This window comes from Corylus avellana, chromosome ca1 (genome assembly GCF_901000735.1).
Source record: "Corylus avellana chromosome ca1, CavTom2PMs-1.0".
NCBI lineage: Eukaryota > Viridiplantae > Streptophyta > Magnoliopsida > Fagales > Betulaceae > Corylus > Corylus avellana.
The window spans coordinates 11,028,810-11,044,817 of NC_081541.1; the positions used below are offsets into that span (position 1 = coordinate 11,028,810).

At 35.1% G+C, this 16,008-nt stretch overlaps 3 protein-coding genes across 3 annotated transcripts; 2 read left to right on the plus strand and 1 right to left on the minus strand.

Annotated features, from left to right (window-relative positions):
- The first annotated feature begins 4,032 nt into the window (after positions 1 to 4,032).
- LOC132184598 (pentatricopeptide repeat-containing protein At5g18950) lies at positions 4,033 to 6,299 on the plus strand. Its single transcript, XM_059598292.1, is given in 3 exon segments — positions 4,033 to 4,258; positions 4,331 to 6,114; positions 6,117 to 6,299. Coding segments are annotated over 2 exon segments (1,821 nt in total). The 5' UTR covers positions 4,033 to 4,258; positions 4,331 to 4,379; the 3' UTR covers positions 6,203 to 6,299.
- A 2,311-nt stretch (positions 6,300 to 8,610) lies between these two features.
- On the plus strand, positions 8,611 to 10,987 carry LOC132167507 (BI1-like protein). Its single transcript, XM_059578501.1, has 4 exons — positions 8,611 to 8,962; positions 9,884 to 9,997; positions 10,086 to 10,243; positions 10,569 to 10,987. The coding sequence occupies exons 1-4, from the start codon at positions 8,695 to 8,697 to the stop codon at positions 10,773 to 10,775; spliced, it is 747 nt and encodes a 248-aa protein (XP_059434484.1). The 5' UTR covers positions 8,611 to 8,694; the 3' UTR covers positions 10,776 to 10,987.
- Positions 10,988 to 13,647: 2,660 nt separating this feature from the next.
- On the minus strand, positions 13,648 to 15,205 carry LOC132189125 (uncharacterized). Its single transcript, XM_059603663.1, has one exon. It carries the CDS (start codon positions 15,067 to 15,069, stop codon positions 13,840 to 13,842), a length of 1,230 nt encoding a protein of 409 aa, XP_059459646.1. The 5' UTR covers positions 15,070 to 15,205; the 3' UTR covers positions 13,648 to 13,839.
- Between the last annotated feature and the right edge of the window lie 803 nt (positions 15,206 to 16,008).

Here is a 16,008-nt window from a genome sequence, read left to right on the forward strand (position 1 = left end):
TCTATTTCTTCAAAATAATAATAATAATAATAAAAGGCTCAAATCCATACCTTTATCCGATAATAAGTGGTACATGGTTGTGATGGGAGAAATGGCAGAGACTACAAAAGATGCTGAGATAGATCAGGAGAAGCGTGGGACAGAGGTGCTGTTCTGTCCTACTAGGCGTGGCCGCGTGAGAGAGACAGAGAGGCAAACGGCTGGATAGATAGGAGGTTAGATAGTTATACTATGTTTAAAACGACATAGTTTTGATTTCAATTAGTTTTGTTTTTAAAATGCTTCAAAATGATATTGTAAGCTCATATGTAAGTTCAAAACTACGTCATTTAAAAAAGTCGAAAAAATGTTCAAAAAAAAATAAGACAAAAAATACCCAAATAAATTCGAAAAACATATTAAAAAATATTAATTATTTTTTATTTTCATTTTTTTTAAAAAAAATGAAAGGGCAACTCACATAAAATATTAAAAAAGAAACAAAATAAAAATGAACACCACCTCATACAAATAAAACACACTCTCATACATTTATACAAATTGTGTTATTTAGTATTATTTAGGGTCAGTTTGTTATTTCAATTTCAATAATTACAATTTTAAAAATTGTATTTTTTTCAATCACGTATTTTTTTTTCTTATTTTATATTAAGTGTTTTTTAAATCACAATGTCAAACGCTTTATGTCACACATATAAATCACTATTATCATATTACATATAGTATTATTTAGTTAATATGTCAAAATGTTAATGCTTAACATGGGTCAAGTATATAATGTCAATATTAATATATATTATATCTTATATGTAAACATTTATATGCATGCCATATATATTGCTCACTTATAATCACATAATGTTTAATTTATACCTTAGGCTTACTATCGTTAGCACGGGCTCCCGATCTTGTTGTTGTTGTCCCATTTTTTGATACTATTTTGACCTACCTATGTAAGAAAATGTTTACAGTTGGAATGATGAGTCCATGACTCAGTAAACGAGCAAGTTGGTGCTAGTGCATCACTACATGAATATTTCATATTACTATTATAATCATATATACATATGGTCAACTTTGCTAAATCCGTTACAATACTTTTCTAAAAAAATTCATTTTGTGATTGCTTTCACCGATATGTTTTTGATGCAATGCGATTTTGGGTGCGACAAAACTGACATGGTTGATTCCAGAGTCGATTCCAAAGGTTTGTGTTCTCCCAAAACTTGATGTAAAAAGCGCTTGGCCCATAATTTTGTAAGTTAAACACCTGTTTTTAAACAAAATTGCTAATAATTTCTCATTTGGGTGTGCATTTGAAAAAAATGTTAGTTTGGAAGCTTACAAAAAAAAAAAAAAAAAAAATCCACATTTTCGTGCAGTAGGGAAGGGTGTTTTTAAAAATGCATGATTTTAAAGGTAGTACGTTTAATGCATCACTTTTTCAAATGGCAAATTTTACCAAACACTAAGTTGTGTTTTAAATATCGCATTTTTATTAACTGTGTTTTGAAATTGTTATTTTTTTCAAATCGCACATTTTAAAATTGTTAAACCAAACTAAAACCTAATTGACAATCTCACTCCACCACATGCGCATATGTTATATTCTTACTCCTACCCACATTCTCATATGTTATATTCTTATTCCTACCATTGATAACTTCATCAATATTAATATTTTTCTTAGTTATGTGAATCTATATTTCAAATAAAAACAATGTTATTTAGTAGACTATATGATAAAATAATAGTGAAAATTAGCTCTTGAATCATCATTTCTATAAATAATAATAATAATAATAATAATAATTGAAAAATAATAATAATTAAGGAATGATTTCCATTATCATATCGTTTCAATTATATAATAGCCTATTAAATAACACTACTCTCTAAATAAACATGAAAGTGAGGTTTTGTGGGAATTAGACATTTAGATTCCCTTGAGTCATTTGCAATCAAACAAGAAACTATCAGAGAATTTTAAAAGATAAATCAAATGCCACATTAATATTATTAATGATCATGATAAGTTGAAAAACTATTGCTTAAATATAATCATGACAAGGGCAATTATGACTAACAAGCACCATATTTCTTAAATGAAAAAAAAAAAAATGTTTGAATTCATAATCCTTCTTAATCAACAATAATGTTGTAGCATAACAATATCTATTCTTTTAATACAAAGATCGATGCAACTTATCATAAATAAAAATCCATAGAATTGAGATTTCTTGTATTTATATCATTTTGTGAAAAAAAAAGGGGGTTAAATTCACTTTACCCTTTGAAGTTTCAGGAATTTTTCAATTCGAACCTCAATGTTTAAAAATTGGTAATGCACCCCCCTAATGTTTCAAAAATTTTCAATTCAAATTCTCCGTTACTAATTTCTGTCTAATTGGACGGAAATCATCTACGTGCGTCTCACGTGAGATTTTGATACCCTTTATTCTAATTTTGCCCTCATTAAAACTTATGAAATTACGTAATTACTCTCAATTTTATAGGTTTTAATTAATGTAATTACGTAATTTCATAGGTTTTAATGAAGACAAAATTGGAATAAAGGACATCAAAATCATAAGTGAGATGCACATGGGATGATTTCCATCCAATTAGACGAAAATTAATAACGGATGGTCATAATTGAAAATTTTTGAAATATTAGGGGGTACATTGCCACTTTTAAACGTTGGAGTTCGAATTAAAAAAAACTCCTGAAACTTCAGGGGATAAAGTGAATTTTCTCAACAAAAAAAAAAAAATCAAAATCCTTCAAATGAAATCACTGTCTTATTGAAGTAATAATTTCCAGAAAGTTAATTGCATTATAAGAATAATCGTATTTTCACTACTTTTATTCACAAGCTTTTCGTAAACCTTTGTCATTCACACTTAATTTTTTAAAAATTGATGGTTGTTAAATGAGATAAAATAGTGTGATTAAATACAAAATTTGTAAAAATTAGTATTATTCAAGACCTAATAGAAACGGTATTTCAGGTTTAAGCAGTATCCATTTTTTTTTTTTTCTCCTAGTTAACTTCTTCTAAATCCTTACATATTTATTTTCTTCTATTTCTCTTTCTTATTCTCCATTTGTTTTTGTTGGTGTAAGGAATTAGCAACGGTCTCAAGCTCCCTTTTAATGAGGAGTTCTGTCAGCAAAAAAAGTAGAAGACGTCAGAAGCCTGCCGACCCTAGAGGGCTGGAAGGACTCCAACACCCAAGTCAATAAAGGGCATAAAGAGAAAATTCTCTCAAGTAAAAATGTGTACCTTAGGCCTTATATACAAGCATGTAGAGCATTCAAAAGTATACCGGAGGAGTAATGGCTCTAGGTCCATATATTGAGTCTTGGGCTCTTTCAGTGTGCTAGATTGTGGGTTCTTTAGGAGATTCCTAGGCCCTACAGTTTTGGCATAAAAATATTTTTTTAAAATTTTTTTCTCGTATTTTTCGGTATTTGATGTAACCGAAACTAATAATCAACCTAAAATATTTTTGGTTTGACCCAAAAAGCTTTTTTAGTTTCAAAAAATGGTTTTCTTTTTCTTAATTTTACAAACCATTTTTCGAGTTTGAATTTTTTCTTTTTAAATCGCCAAAGTTCTCCGAACCTCTTCATGACCATTTTTCATCGCTAATCAATTTCCGTACAAGCTAAAAGCCAAAAAAAATTTTTTTGAGAAATCATTTTTTTCGTTAAAAATATCTTCCGACGAATAACACTTTACATTAAAACAAATCAAGCCTTAATTATCACAACAATCCCTTGCCTCTTACCTTATGTTTGTTAATTCAGTATTTATTTTCCTAATCAGAATCCAATCGGCTCCCTCTGTGATTATTAATTCCAAAAGCCACAGATCAAGCATTATCAATTCATTAACTGTGATAATAAATAATGTATAAAAAGTAAATCTTAAAGGAAAAAAAAATAAAAAAGTTAAACTACAGGGGAAATAAAGTATTTAACCGTAAATAATAATGCTAAGAAATGTAGCAAAACCGCTGCTTGAGCTCACGCTTCCACGAGTTCTACAGAAAGCGGTGCTCCGAACAGCGGCTTTTTACCTGTTGAGAAAAATACAACAAAAAGAGACCCATATAGCGAAGAAAGAGCTCCGAAAGCTCTTCTTTCACGCTCAATGGCCTACCATTTCTTCTCCGATATTTGTAGATTTCATTTTCAAGGTTGTGGTTCCGCTCCTGCAATTCTGCCTCAAGCCTCAGAGCCCATGAATCTGTAAGTTCATTTTGAAGCTTTCCTCTATTTGATTCATTGTCTATATAGAAAGCTTCCATTTTTTGTTTTTAGCTTGAAGACTTAGAATCCCATTGATGAGAATCACAAAGAGTGATACTTTATGGCGAGGGCACCATCATCTATCGTAGTCTTCATTCGCCAAAACCCTCGCACTCGCCAAAACCCCAATACCCAGATCCGAAGCCTCACTTTTGAGAACAAAGAAGGTGATTGTGGCAACGAAGAAACCAAACCAAACCCACATCGCGAACCATCACAAAACGCACAGAATGAGTTCACGGAGATTGCCAAAGAGGTTTCTAAGATCACGAGAACGAAACCCAGATGGGAGCAGACCCTGCTCTCCGATTTCCCTTCCTTCAATTTCTCTGATCCCAGGTTTTTAAACGAGGTAATGAAGCACCAAAACAATGTGCTTCTCTCGCTCCGTTTCTTTCACTGGCTATGCTCTCACAGGGGTTTCTTACCTGATTCGTTGTCGTTGAATGCGCTTTTTGATGCGCTTGTTGAGGCTAAGGCCTGTATTGCTGCAAAAGATTTTCTTGATTACACGGGTCTTAAGCCCGAGGCGGCTTCTTTGGAGTGTTACATTCGGTGTCTATGTGAGGATGGGTTGGTCGAGGAGGCGCTTGGCGTGTTTGATAGGTTGAGAGGGGTTGGAGTTTGCCCATCGATAGCTACTTGGAATTCGGCTTTATCAGCTTTTCTTAAGGTTGGGAGGACTGATCTTGTTTGGAAATTATATGTAGAGATGATGGAATCTGGTGTTTTGACAAAAGTTGATGTTGAGACTGTTGGGTATCTTATTCGAGCTTTCTGTGATGATGACCAAGTTTCAAAAGGTTATGAACTTCTTAGACAGGTTTTGGAAGATGGGTTAGACCCTGGAAATGCTGCTTTTAACAGATTGATATCTGGGTTTTGTAAGGAGAGGAAATATACCAAAGTATCTGAACTCCTTCACACGATGATTGCAAAAAACCGTGCTCCTGATATTTTTACATATCAAGAAGTCATCAATGGGCTCTGCAAGAAAAGAAAGCCGCTTGAGGGTTTTCGGGTCTTCAATGATCTAAAGAATAGGGGGTATGCCCCCGATAGGGTCATGTACACGACAATGATTCATGGTCTTTGCAAGATGGGATTGCTTGGGAATGCTAGGAAGCTGTGGTTTGAGATGATTCAGAAGGGTTATATTCCAAATGAATACACATACAATGCACTGATTTTTGGGTTCTGTAAGATTGGTAATCTTGGAGAGGCCAGGAAGCTGTACAAGGAGATGTGTGATAGAGGTTACAGAGAAACCACGGTCAGTTACAATACAATGATTGCAGGGTTGTGTTCAAATGGAAGAACAGATGAAGCTCATAAGCTGTTTGCAGAAATGCCTTGGAAGGGTGGTGTTCGTGATGTGATCACATACAACACTCTGATTCGAGGTTTTTGCAAGGAAGGCAAGATAGTAGAGAGTACAAATCTGTTAAATGAACTCCTGGTGCAGGGATTACAGCCATCAACTCCCTCATTTACCCCCATTATTAAAAAGCTTTGTCAGGTGGGAGACATTGAAGAAGCCAAAAAGTTGTGGAATGATATGCAAAGTAGGGGTCTGACACCGATGGTCTATACTCAAGATCATATCATTACTGGCTTGTGTGAGCAAGGATATGTTAAAGAGGGGATGGAATGGTTGTTAGAAATGCTGAAGCATAAGCTCAAACCAAGAGAAGATACTTTTAAGAGACTGGTCCACCGTCTCTTACAAAGGGACCAGTCTGATGATTCTTTACTTGTATTAGATTTTATGTTGAAGATAGGTTATACTCTCGAAAAAGGCATATATGCCAGTCTCTGGTTAATAAACTTTGCAAAGAGAATTCCGGATTTGCCGAAACACGAGTAGCAGATATCTTAGGATGAATGTGAGGTATCAATACTCTTCTGGATGTTGTTTGTAGCTTTTATGCCATATTTATGATCAAATTTACCAAGAGGATCAGTTGGGTGTTTTTTTAATGATTGTGAAGCAAAAAGTATCAAGCAGCTTTTTCTTAGCATGATTTGGTATGTCATGAAGGCACTGATGAATATGATGAAATTCATAGCTGAATCACTAGTATTTATGCTAGATAACAGGACCCTGCTAATTCTTAAAATTTTCATTTTTACAGCTGAAGATGCAATCAGTTTCCTGATGTAAAAATATCATACAAACCAGTGGTTTCTTCTTGAATTTTGATTGCTCAGAATCTTTTGGGCTTGCCATTTGGTGCTAACAAAGATTAATTGACCTCTAGGTATACTTACAGAGTTGATTTATCTCCCAAAGTTATTCAGGTGGCTTGCTGCACGAAATATGGATCTACTTTTTCAAATCAAAACCAAAAATTACTTTTCATAACTATTATCAAATTACAACCTCGTTTTTGCGTGATCAATACAATGATTGTCCTAAAAGATGTGTTAAGAATCAAAGACAACTTGCTGCAATTGTTACTTATAGTGCCTTTCCGCCGTAGTTTGGGAAAAAAATGTGAAGGTCAAACGTGCATAAAAATTCAATTTTCGAAGGGGAATTTGGAGTAATTTTAGAAGTCACTCTTGCGTTCATCTTGTGTCATTCTAAAAATGAGGTGCTTTTTAAAATTACCATTTGATTAAAATTCAATGATGATTAATCACAAGCCCAATGGTGATTTTAGAAACCATATCATTCTTGGAATAACACAAAAAAGATATAAAAAAAACTTCAAGCATTACTTGAAAATTTGTATGAGTGCTCATGAATAATAATTTTCTTGAAAATTTATATGCCTGGTGGATAAGGATTAACCTCTATAGTTTGAATTTTGTACTCAATAAACTTTTCATCCAAATCGAGTTAGAATAAATCCCTCTAACTCATATTATTAAACTTACGTGCGTTATTAAGAAATATTTTTAATTCTCACATGCATTTTTAATAAAACAAATGATTCTCACATACATTTTAAAAAATATATGTAAGAATCAAATGCTCTAAAGCCACATGTTAGTTTAATAAATTGAATTAAAGAAATTTCTTCCAACTTAATTTGGAAAAAATTGTTATCCTTTCATACCAAAGTTAAGTATTTAGAAGATGTTATCATATATTCACATGGAAAAACAAATATTAGACATATTAAGAAGTACGCTCCAATCAAATTAAAGTTTAGGATAAACATTGACAACCAGGTAGTAATAAGGAAGGTATGTAGACATTTTTCTACTATATAATATATAGTAATATAACTATATATAAATATAAAATATATCATATAATATATATAATTATAATTTATAAAGTATATATCTAGTATATGAGACATTTGTCTCAGTTAGTGATTATTTTCTTTAAGATCAAATGGTCAAAAAATAAAAAAAAAATAAAAATTGAGAACCATTTGGGGGTGGTTGGGGCCAAGTACACAGACTTTCCTACCTCCTCTCAGACGTTGACATTGACTTCTCCATTCCAACCTAGCTAGGTCAACATCACTTTTGTGCATAACGTTTTAAGAAAAAAATAAAGTAAAGTCGTTGGTAATGGAACCACCCGACCTATTACCATTCTTACTATTAATTTCAAAATACATTATTGAGCTTTTATGATAATTGGCATATAGCATTTTAAAATATAATAAATATGAAATTGAAAAAAATGATAAATCTAACAATTTAAAACCTTAAAGAAATATAAAGAGAAATGTTAGGTGCTTACCTAATTTTAGGTGAATATTATTTTAAATTTTTTTTTTTAAAAAAAGTGGCATTTATTTATCTCACTCAGTTTTTAGAAAATAATATCTATCGAGGACGTGGGAGTAGGAAAACACCAGGAGAGTACTTAGCATTTGCCGTAACTTATAATTTTTTTTTTTTTTTTACATGTTCGCACAAGAGGGAGAAGGAAATTCGAACTAGTAACCTTCGCTTTATTAGGCGTGGTCCCAGCCGATTGAACTATCTCTTGAGGACCCGTAACTTATAATTGATTTGGCACAGACCAAGTTTTTGCCTTCCATAAAGAGAATACCACATCAGCGTAAAACAACAAAAGTGAGTATCGAAACAACAACAAATATTTATCTTTTTCTTTTGATTTTTTATTTTTTTTAATTTTTTTAATTTTTAAATTTTGCAAAAATATAAAAATTTAGCATTTTTAGTTTTCACAATTTATTTTGTTATTTTATGCTGATATGTCATTTTTACAAAAAAAAAAAAAAAAAAAAAAACTTAATTTGTTTTCTAATAATAATAATAATTACAACTTGGATTACTATATCGACGAAAGTACCTAGAAAACGTGGAGAGTCATCATCCACCAACGAGGTAATAGGGAACAAATCAGAGAGAAAATCCAGAGAGACGAAGAGAAAACAGAGAAGATGATGTTCAAAGACGGATACGCGGGTGTGACCTCGAAGGGTGGTGAGGAGGTTGACCTTGAGTCAGGGGAGACCCTGTACCCGGGTCTTAGCTACGGCGAGAACCAGCTCCGATGGGGCTTCATACGCAAGGTCTACGGTATCCTTGCCGCCCAGCTTGTCCTTACCACCCTCGTCACCTTCGTCACCGTCCTCTACTCCCCGATCAACGATCTCCTCCGAGGCAATTCTGGGCTGTTGCTCTTCCTCATGTTCCTACCCCTCATCTGTACGTAAACCCTCAGATTCCGCCCTTTGGCTTCGCTTTTTTGTCATGTATTTTGTGTATATGTGTGTATCGATTTGTGATCTGGGTATTTCGTGAATTAACTTGTTTTTTTTGGTGATCTGTGTTTTTGCTGTTATGAATGTTTATGCGTGAGTGAGATAGATGATGCTCTTTCTTATTTAGAAAGAGGGGTTTTTTAAAGAGTGAGATCGGGTCTTATTTGATGGGCGTTTGATTGTTGGTCTATTTGTTTACACTATTCTGAGATTGATAGTGTTTCGATGTTCTTGCTTGCGGTGATTTAATTTTTGCTTGTTGGAAAATTCGAGATTGGTATATGAGAATTCCCATTATGATTTCTTGCTTCCCAGCAAGATGAGTAACTAAAATGATTTTCAAAATGTTTTTTTATTTTTTATTTTTTATTTTTTTTTATTGGGTTTTGTTGACTCATATTTAACAAAAATGTGTACATTTTCTGCGATATAATTATCTACCAAAAAGAGAGATTTTTTACTAACAGGATTCTCACCAAGGAAAATTCGAACCTAAATTTGCTTGGTTCAACTTCTATTGTATCATTATGAGTGAGCATTGTGGACATAAGTTTATGTGGAGCTCTCAAAGACTCGTCCTTTCTGGCTCAAATAAGAACTGGCTGGAGGGTGTACTCAGGGTTTGAAGATCCACTGGGTGCATGTATAACTTTATCAATAAAAAAAATGAAAAAAAAATTAGTAATTTCCATATTGATGCCATACCTGAAGCAGATGATACTCTCAGCTGGATATGTAGATTGCTTGAAAGCTAGTTTATGCTAAGTTGAACTTACATCAGCCGTGCTAGTGTTAGTCAATTTTTTCACTCTCTGTCGACTCAGTTGGATCCTTCATGTGTCTTGTTTTTGTTATTGATGTGCAGTGTTGTGGCCCATGTATGTATATCAACAAAAGCACCCCCTGAACTTTATCTTCCTTGGGCTTTTCACCTTGTCGCTGAGCCTTACAGTTGGTGTAAGCTGTGCTAACACAGATGGTAAGTATTTCCTGCAGAGAATTCTAGGATGAAATATGAATTCTTAGGACCGTGATCTGATTATCCTTTTTGCATTGCGTTCATGCAGGAAAACTTGTGCTTGAAGCATTAATTTTAACCTCAGCTGTGGTTTCGTCCTTAACTGGGTATACTTTCTGGGCGTCTAAGAAGGGCAAGGACTTCAGCTATCTTGGACCAATCTTATTCACCAGCCTGTTTGTCCTTATCCTTACTGGTTTTCTCCAGGTCAGATCCTGCTTTCATTTACCTGGACATGTTCTTAATTAGTTCAATGTAACTCACTTGGCTTTGGTGCCTCAAGAAACATTATGTCCAAGTTTCAACCCCAATGGGACCACGCTCACTGGAAAAGTTTGAGCTTTACCAGACCCGTGTGCAGGGGACGCTTTGCACAGTGTCCTGGGGATCTAGCCGGGCCAAAACCCCAGATACCCCAGTTATAATAATAAAAAATAAAAAATAAAAAATAAAAAGGTTCAGTATGAACATATTCACACATGTACATGCATGTGCAGTATTGGTCTGACTTGGTGGATCCTGTGTTGTGCAGATGTTCTTCCCGCTTGGCTCAACATCTGTTGCTATTTATGGTGCAATGGGTGCTATAATTTTCTCGGGCTACATTGTATATGACACTGACAACCTGATCAAGCGCTTCACATATGATGAGTACATTTGGGCCTCCATTACTCTTTATCTGGATGTTCTGAACCTGTTCCTTTCCATTTTGCGGATGTTGAGACAGGCCAACAATTAGCTGTGTTGGGCACTTTGTTGGCGGTCTGGGTTTTGGCTGATCAATCAAACGGTAGTACGCATATTATCATCTAAAACTGAACACAAAATTGTGTATAAGATATGTTTCCCTATACTATTTTACAACCGAGTTGGCTGTTTATGACTTGCAGATTCTAGTTTAAATTTGCCTTATCATACTCGGCAAATATATTTTATATGCTTTGTTTCCCATTTTCTGGCTGCAATATGGGCAACTTCTTTGTGTTTTGTTTGTTCTACATTTTGCTCGAGAAGAAGCCGCTAGTACGGTAAAGTGGCATCGACCCTTTTTGATTATTTTGGCCTACTTTTTGTCATGCGAAAAGTCAGCTTGATATCCAGTAAACACGTCGGTGTTTGGCCTGCATGATTGAATAATATTCCTCTTTGGCAGCACTCCTTGGCAGGCTGTAGCCTTTCTAAGTAATTGCATATGAGAAAAGAAGGTTAAATGTGTAATCAGCTTTCATTATTATCTGCAGCTTCTTGCCTGGTTTTTTGTTTTTTCTTTTCTTTTATTATTATTATTATTATTTCAATAAAGTAATTCTGCACAAATAAGAAGCTTCCACTTCCTTAGGTAGCCTGTCTTCTTAATTGGTTTCTTGCTCTTAGCCTTGTTAAGCAGTAATCTTTTTTCTTACCCTTTAGCCTCTTTCCCTGGCAGCCCTGCCCTGCGGCGGCGCTGTAAGTAGCCAGTTAGATGGTCAGATACTCAATTGATAAGAGTTTCAGATAGCCAGTTGGATGGTAAGATGGCCAGTTTGATGGTCAGAGACTCGATTGATAAGGAGGCTTATTCTTTGAAAATCATCTGTATACAATTGGCTCCACTAAACTTATATTATCCAAAGTTTGAAATTCTGCCGGTGAAAATTCTAATAATTACAAATTGATATTCTCTTTTGCTCAATCAACTCCGTTAGAAATTTGCTAGAAGTTAACTCGAAGTCCGCCAGAAATTGGATCGAGCCAAGTCAAGATAAAGTATTTCGTTAGAAGTCCTCTCGAGCCAAGTCCAAACAAAATGCGCGGCTAGAAGTCCGCTCGAGTAGATCATTGGATGCAAACTAATTTGAGCTATCTTCTAATTTTGGCGACCAATCAACTCAATCCCATTTGAGTTCTTTATTGATTTGGTTCACTTTTTGACATTTAGACTTTTCTTATTTCCATGAATTTCAATCTTTATGCGATTTGGTCAATTTTAGGTCAATTTTAGGTTAGTGCTGAAATTAGTTTCTTACCCTTCTAAGCTCCGGTTTGTTATAAAAGAATCATGATTGTATGGAGAATCCAATTTTTTTTTAGTTCAATAATAATTTAGTTTTCATTATCGTTGTGTGTTAATATATGAATTGAAAACATAGCTTTTCAATCACTGTTATCGCTTTCGTTACGTCAATTAGTATTAGAGCTTTGAATAACCCAGTCTGATGGTGAACGACAAAAATGCAAGCAACCACTCTGGTGATGAAGAGTTTGAAGTGAAGGCCCTCTTCCAACTTTTTTTAAAGAATAATAATAATAATAATAATTTTTTTAGTTTTAAATTTACATATATTTTATGTATTTATAGTTTTTATATTTTATATATTTACATTTTTTATTATATAAAAATTTGATTGGTGCTTACTTTTTGTAAAAAAATTGGATGGAAGTTGTGTGCAAGTTACTTAATTTATTTTTTGCATACCACACTGAACCCTCAACAAATTTTAATATTATATGAAGTTTATTGCAAATTGGTATAATCAATTTTGTTTTATTCCTTTAAAAAAGTCAAACAATATATAGCTTAATTTTTATTATTATTATTTTTTAAATTACGTTTATTTTATCACGTGGAAATAATGCTATTTAAAAGAGCTTGTTTTGTTCGAGAGAGCTGGCAGTATGCCCTAGCCAAATGTACTCTCCAAAACAAACCCCTTATTCCATGGTAGTTTAATTTAGATATTTTTTTTTAATTATGAAATTCAGAATAAGGACTTGCTATTTTGTATTCTTTCATTTTTTGTATTTTTTTTATTTTTAAATCAACCATTAGTCCATCCAATGGTTGATTTAATTAAAAAAAAGAAAAAAAGAAAAGAAAAAGAAAAGATGAATGGAAGACGAATGGGAGAATAGAAAATGGCAGCCTGCCTCTCTGTTGAGGCAGCTGCCGGCGGTGTCTCAGCCACATGGGGTACAATGATTTGAGAATATGCAAGAAATCTTCCAGCTTTAGATCATTGAGATTTTAATGGTCACTAAAAGTAATTAAACCCTAATACAGGATCACACCAGGGTCAAGCATTCAAAGAAGCTGAGCTTACCCAAGCCACTGATTCTACAAGTAACATGAAAGGAGAAAAGGGGTGGGGGAAATGATTCTTTAAGTTGATTTGGAAAGAAGAAAAGCATAACACACTCTACCATATCAGCAGGTGGATTGGATTGCCCAATGCTTGGGTTCCAATCCATTGCAAAAAAAGATAAGACATTCTGGCTTTAATATACAGTAAGAAGAAAGCCGGTCAAAAAAGTAAGAAAATTTGCCTATAATTTGAAGGATATGGTCCTAGATAAAGCTAAAATCATGAAAACAACTCCATGTAAAAGTTATGGAACTGATCCAAGTCATTGGTGTTCAGCAGCAAATTGACAATCTCTACCAAATGTCGATCATGCCAATATAATCATAGAACATCATATATTTGGTCATGACAAGCACCACTGGCTCGATATAGTCTTTAAGTTGAATGGTAAGTTAATACAAAATATTGGGTTGTGCAAGGACCTTCCATTAAGAGAGTGGAGGGGGGTTATTGAAAGTTCCAAATTGAATTAATTACAAAATGAAACAATAGGATGAATCTGATAAGTTTCAACTAAAAAGAACAGATACAAAGTCGAATATTTACAAATTAATTTATAAACACCAAATAATCGAATATCACTAACATGTAAATGGAACTTTGCAGGGGAACCCAATCAGGGAGGGTATAGACTCAATTTTATTGAGTCAGAACACCTCTGATCTATAAAAGCTGAACTAATCACGATTTAGCAGGCACATTATCATCACCATCTTCAATATCCCAACTCAAATCCTCGTCTTCCTCTGCTGCACTCAGCCGCTTACGCAAATCAACCCTATCTGCGCTGCCAACAGCATCCCCTATGTTCTCATCAGTGCTTCCAATGTCTTCAATCTCATCCCACCCAAGATCTTCCTCTGGCGACAACGGCTGGCTTGAAACAACTGAAACATCACTATCTCTCCCAGATTCCACACCATCCGTCTTCCCCTCCACCACCCCTTTCTCATCCGATCTCACTTCCAACTTACCGCCACCACCCGCATCATCATTCTCTCTCTCCAATCCAACCTCAACATTTCCAACATCACCATTACTTCTTGATTCGACCTTTGACTCGGACCCATCATTCTCTCCATCTTCGTCATCAAAATCCCAACTCAAATCCTCCTCTTCCCCGGAAATTGCTCGCTTCACAAGCTTTGCTCTCGCATCCTCCACTTGTCTCAGCTTATGCACCCTATAAAAATACCTAGTCCAAAAGCTCTCCTCATCAACCCCACTCGGAACAAGCTTCCCATATATCTCTCCAACTGCCCCATTCTCTCCAATCAAATTCCCAATCTCCTCCCTCTTCTCCTCCATCACAAACCCTGGTTTCCACTCATTGTAACCCTCCAAATCCTCCGGTTCCTCCAAATACGTATTCATATCACACTGAATCGCACGCAATTGAGCATCAAACCTACTATACCGTTTCAAATCCAAACCTTGACTGTTACTACTACTACGATTCAATTGCTTAGTGTTAGAATTATTACTATTATCATTATCAGAGGAATTGGAATCGAGGTCAGGAGCTAGAAGAGAGTCCCTACCGTGAGCAATGATCTCGGCTGTCGATTTCCAGACGGAGCTCCCGATATTGTCGATGGCCTGGCCGACCGACTCTAGCGACTCCTGAGCGACGGACGCGCCGACCTCGAACGACCCAGGGAGGTCCTCGACGGCGCGCGAGGCGACTTCCCGGATCACCGCCGTTTCTTTCTTCAGCCCGGACCCGAACTCCTCGAGGTCCCGCCGGTAGTTCAGGATCACCGACTCCGATCTCGACGCGATCGTCTTGATGAGCCCGCCGAAGCTCCAAGCGCCAGTAGGGTTCGGGTCGGGGTTCGGATCCGCAGCTTCGTTGTTGTGAGGATCGGAGGGGTGAGGGTCGTCGGAGAAGGCGGACTTGAAGAAATCCATGGGGAGGCAGGGAATTGATATTTGGAGAATTACAGAGTGTTTGGGGGGTTTGAGGGGTGGGTTTGATATTTGAAGCGTTTACGCGGTGAGCGTCTGTTATAGGAGGAGGGGAGTAATTAGGAAGCTCTTCATCAGGCAAAAGGGATATGAAAATGATGCCATTAATGGCATTTGTTAATATTTGTAGGGGTCAACCTCTGACGTGAACTGGCTGATTTTACAAATATATTAACTTTTGTACACCAACTTGCAATTTTAGCATTAATCTGTTTTTTTTTTTTTTTTGGTAATAATTTTTAGCATTAATCAAATTCCGCTTGGACGTGAACTGCTTGGCATGTTAGGCGCTCTGTAATTCTATAATTAATTATTCATACGACATTTCTCTACTATATTTGTAAAAACAAAATTAAATTTCTTACGTAAATAACTTTTTATTAAACTGTCATAATGCACATGGTTCTCACTATATTTCTAATGAAATATGTAATTTTCACGTGCATATAAGAAACACTTATATTCTTACATTTTGAATACAAGTGCATTTTCTCTGCCGTCATGGCACAAAGGGATGGGTTTGTGCCACCAATCAAAAAGTGACACCTAAGCCCATCTACCAAACTCAAATTTCGAAGAAAAAAAACACACCACACCTGATTATATCAAATATAAACAAAAAAAAACTTGAAAAAAAAAAAAAAAAAAAAAAACTCACACACAAATTAGAAGGGGGTGGCTGTTAGGAGTGGGCAAATTAACCGTTACTGTTTAATCGACCGTCTACCGGCTTCGACCGAACCGATATTAACTATAACCGTTTAACCGATATTCTTATCAGTTAAAAATTTTGTACCGAAATTCTTATCGGTTCGGTTCGGTCCAATTAACCTTTTGTTATCGGTTAACCGTTTTAACCGATAAGAACCGGTATGGGGGAAG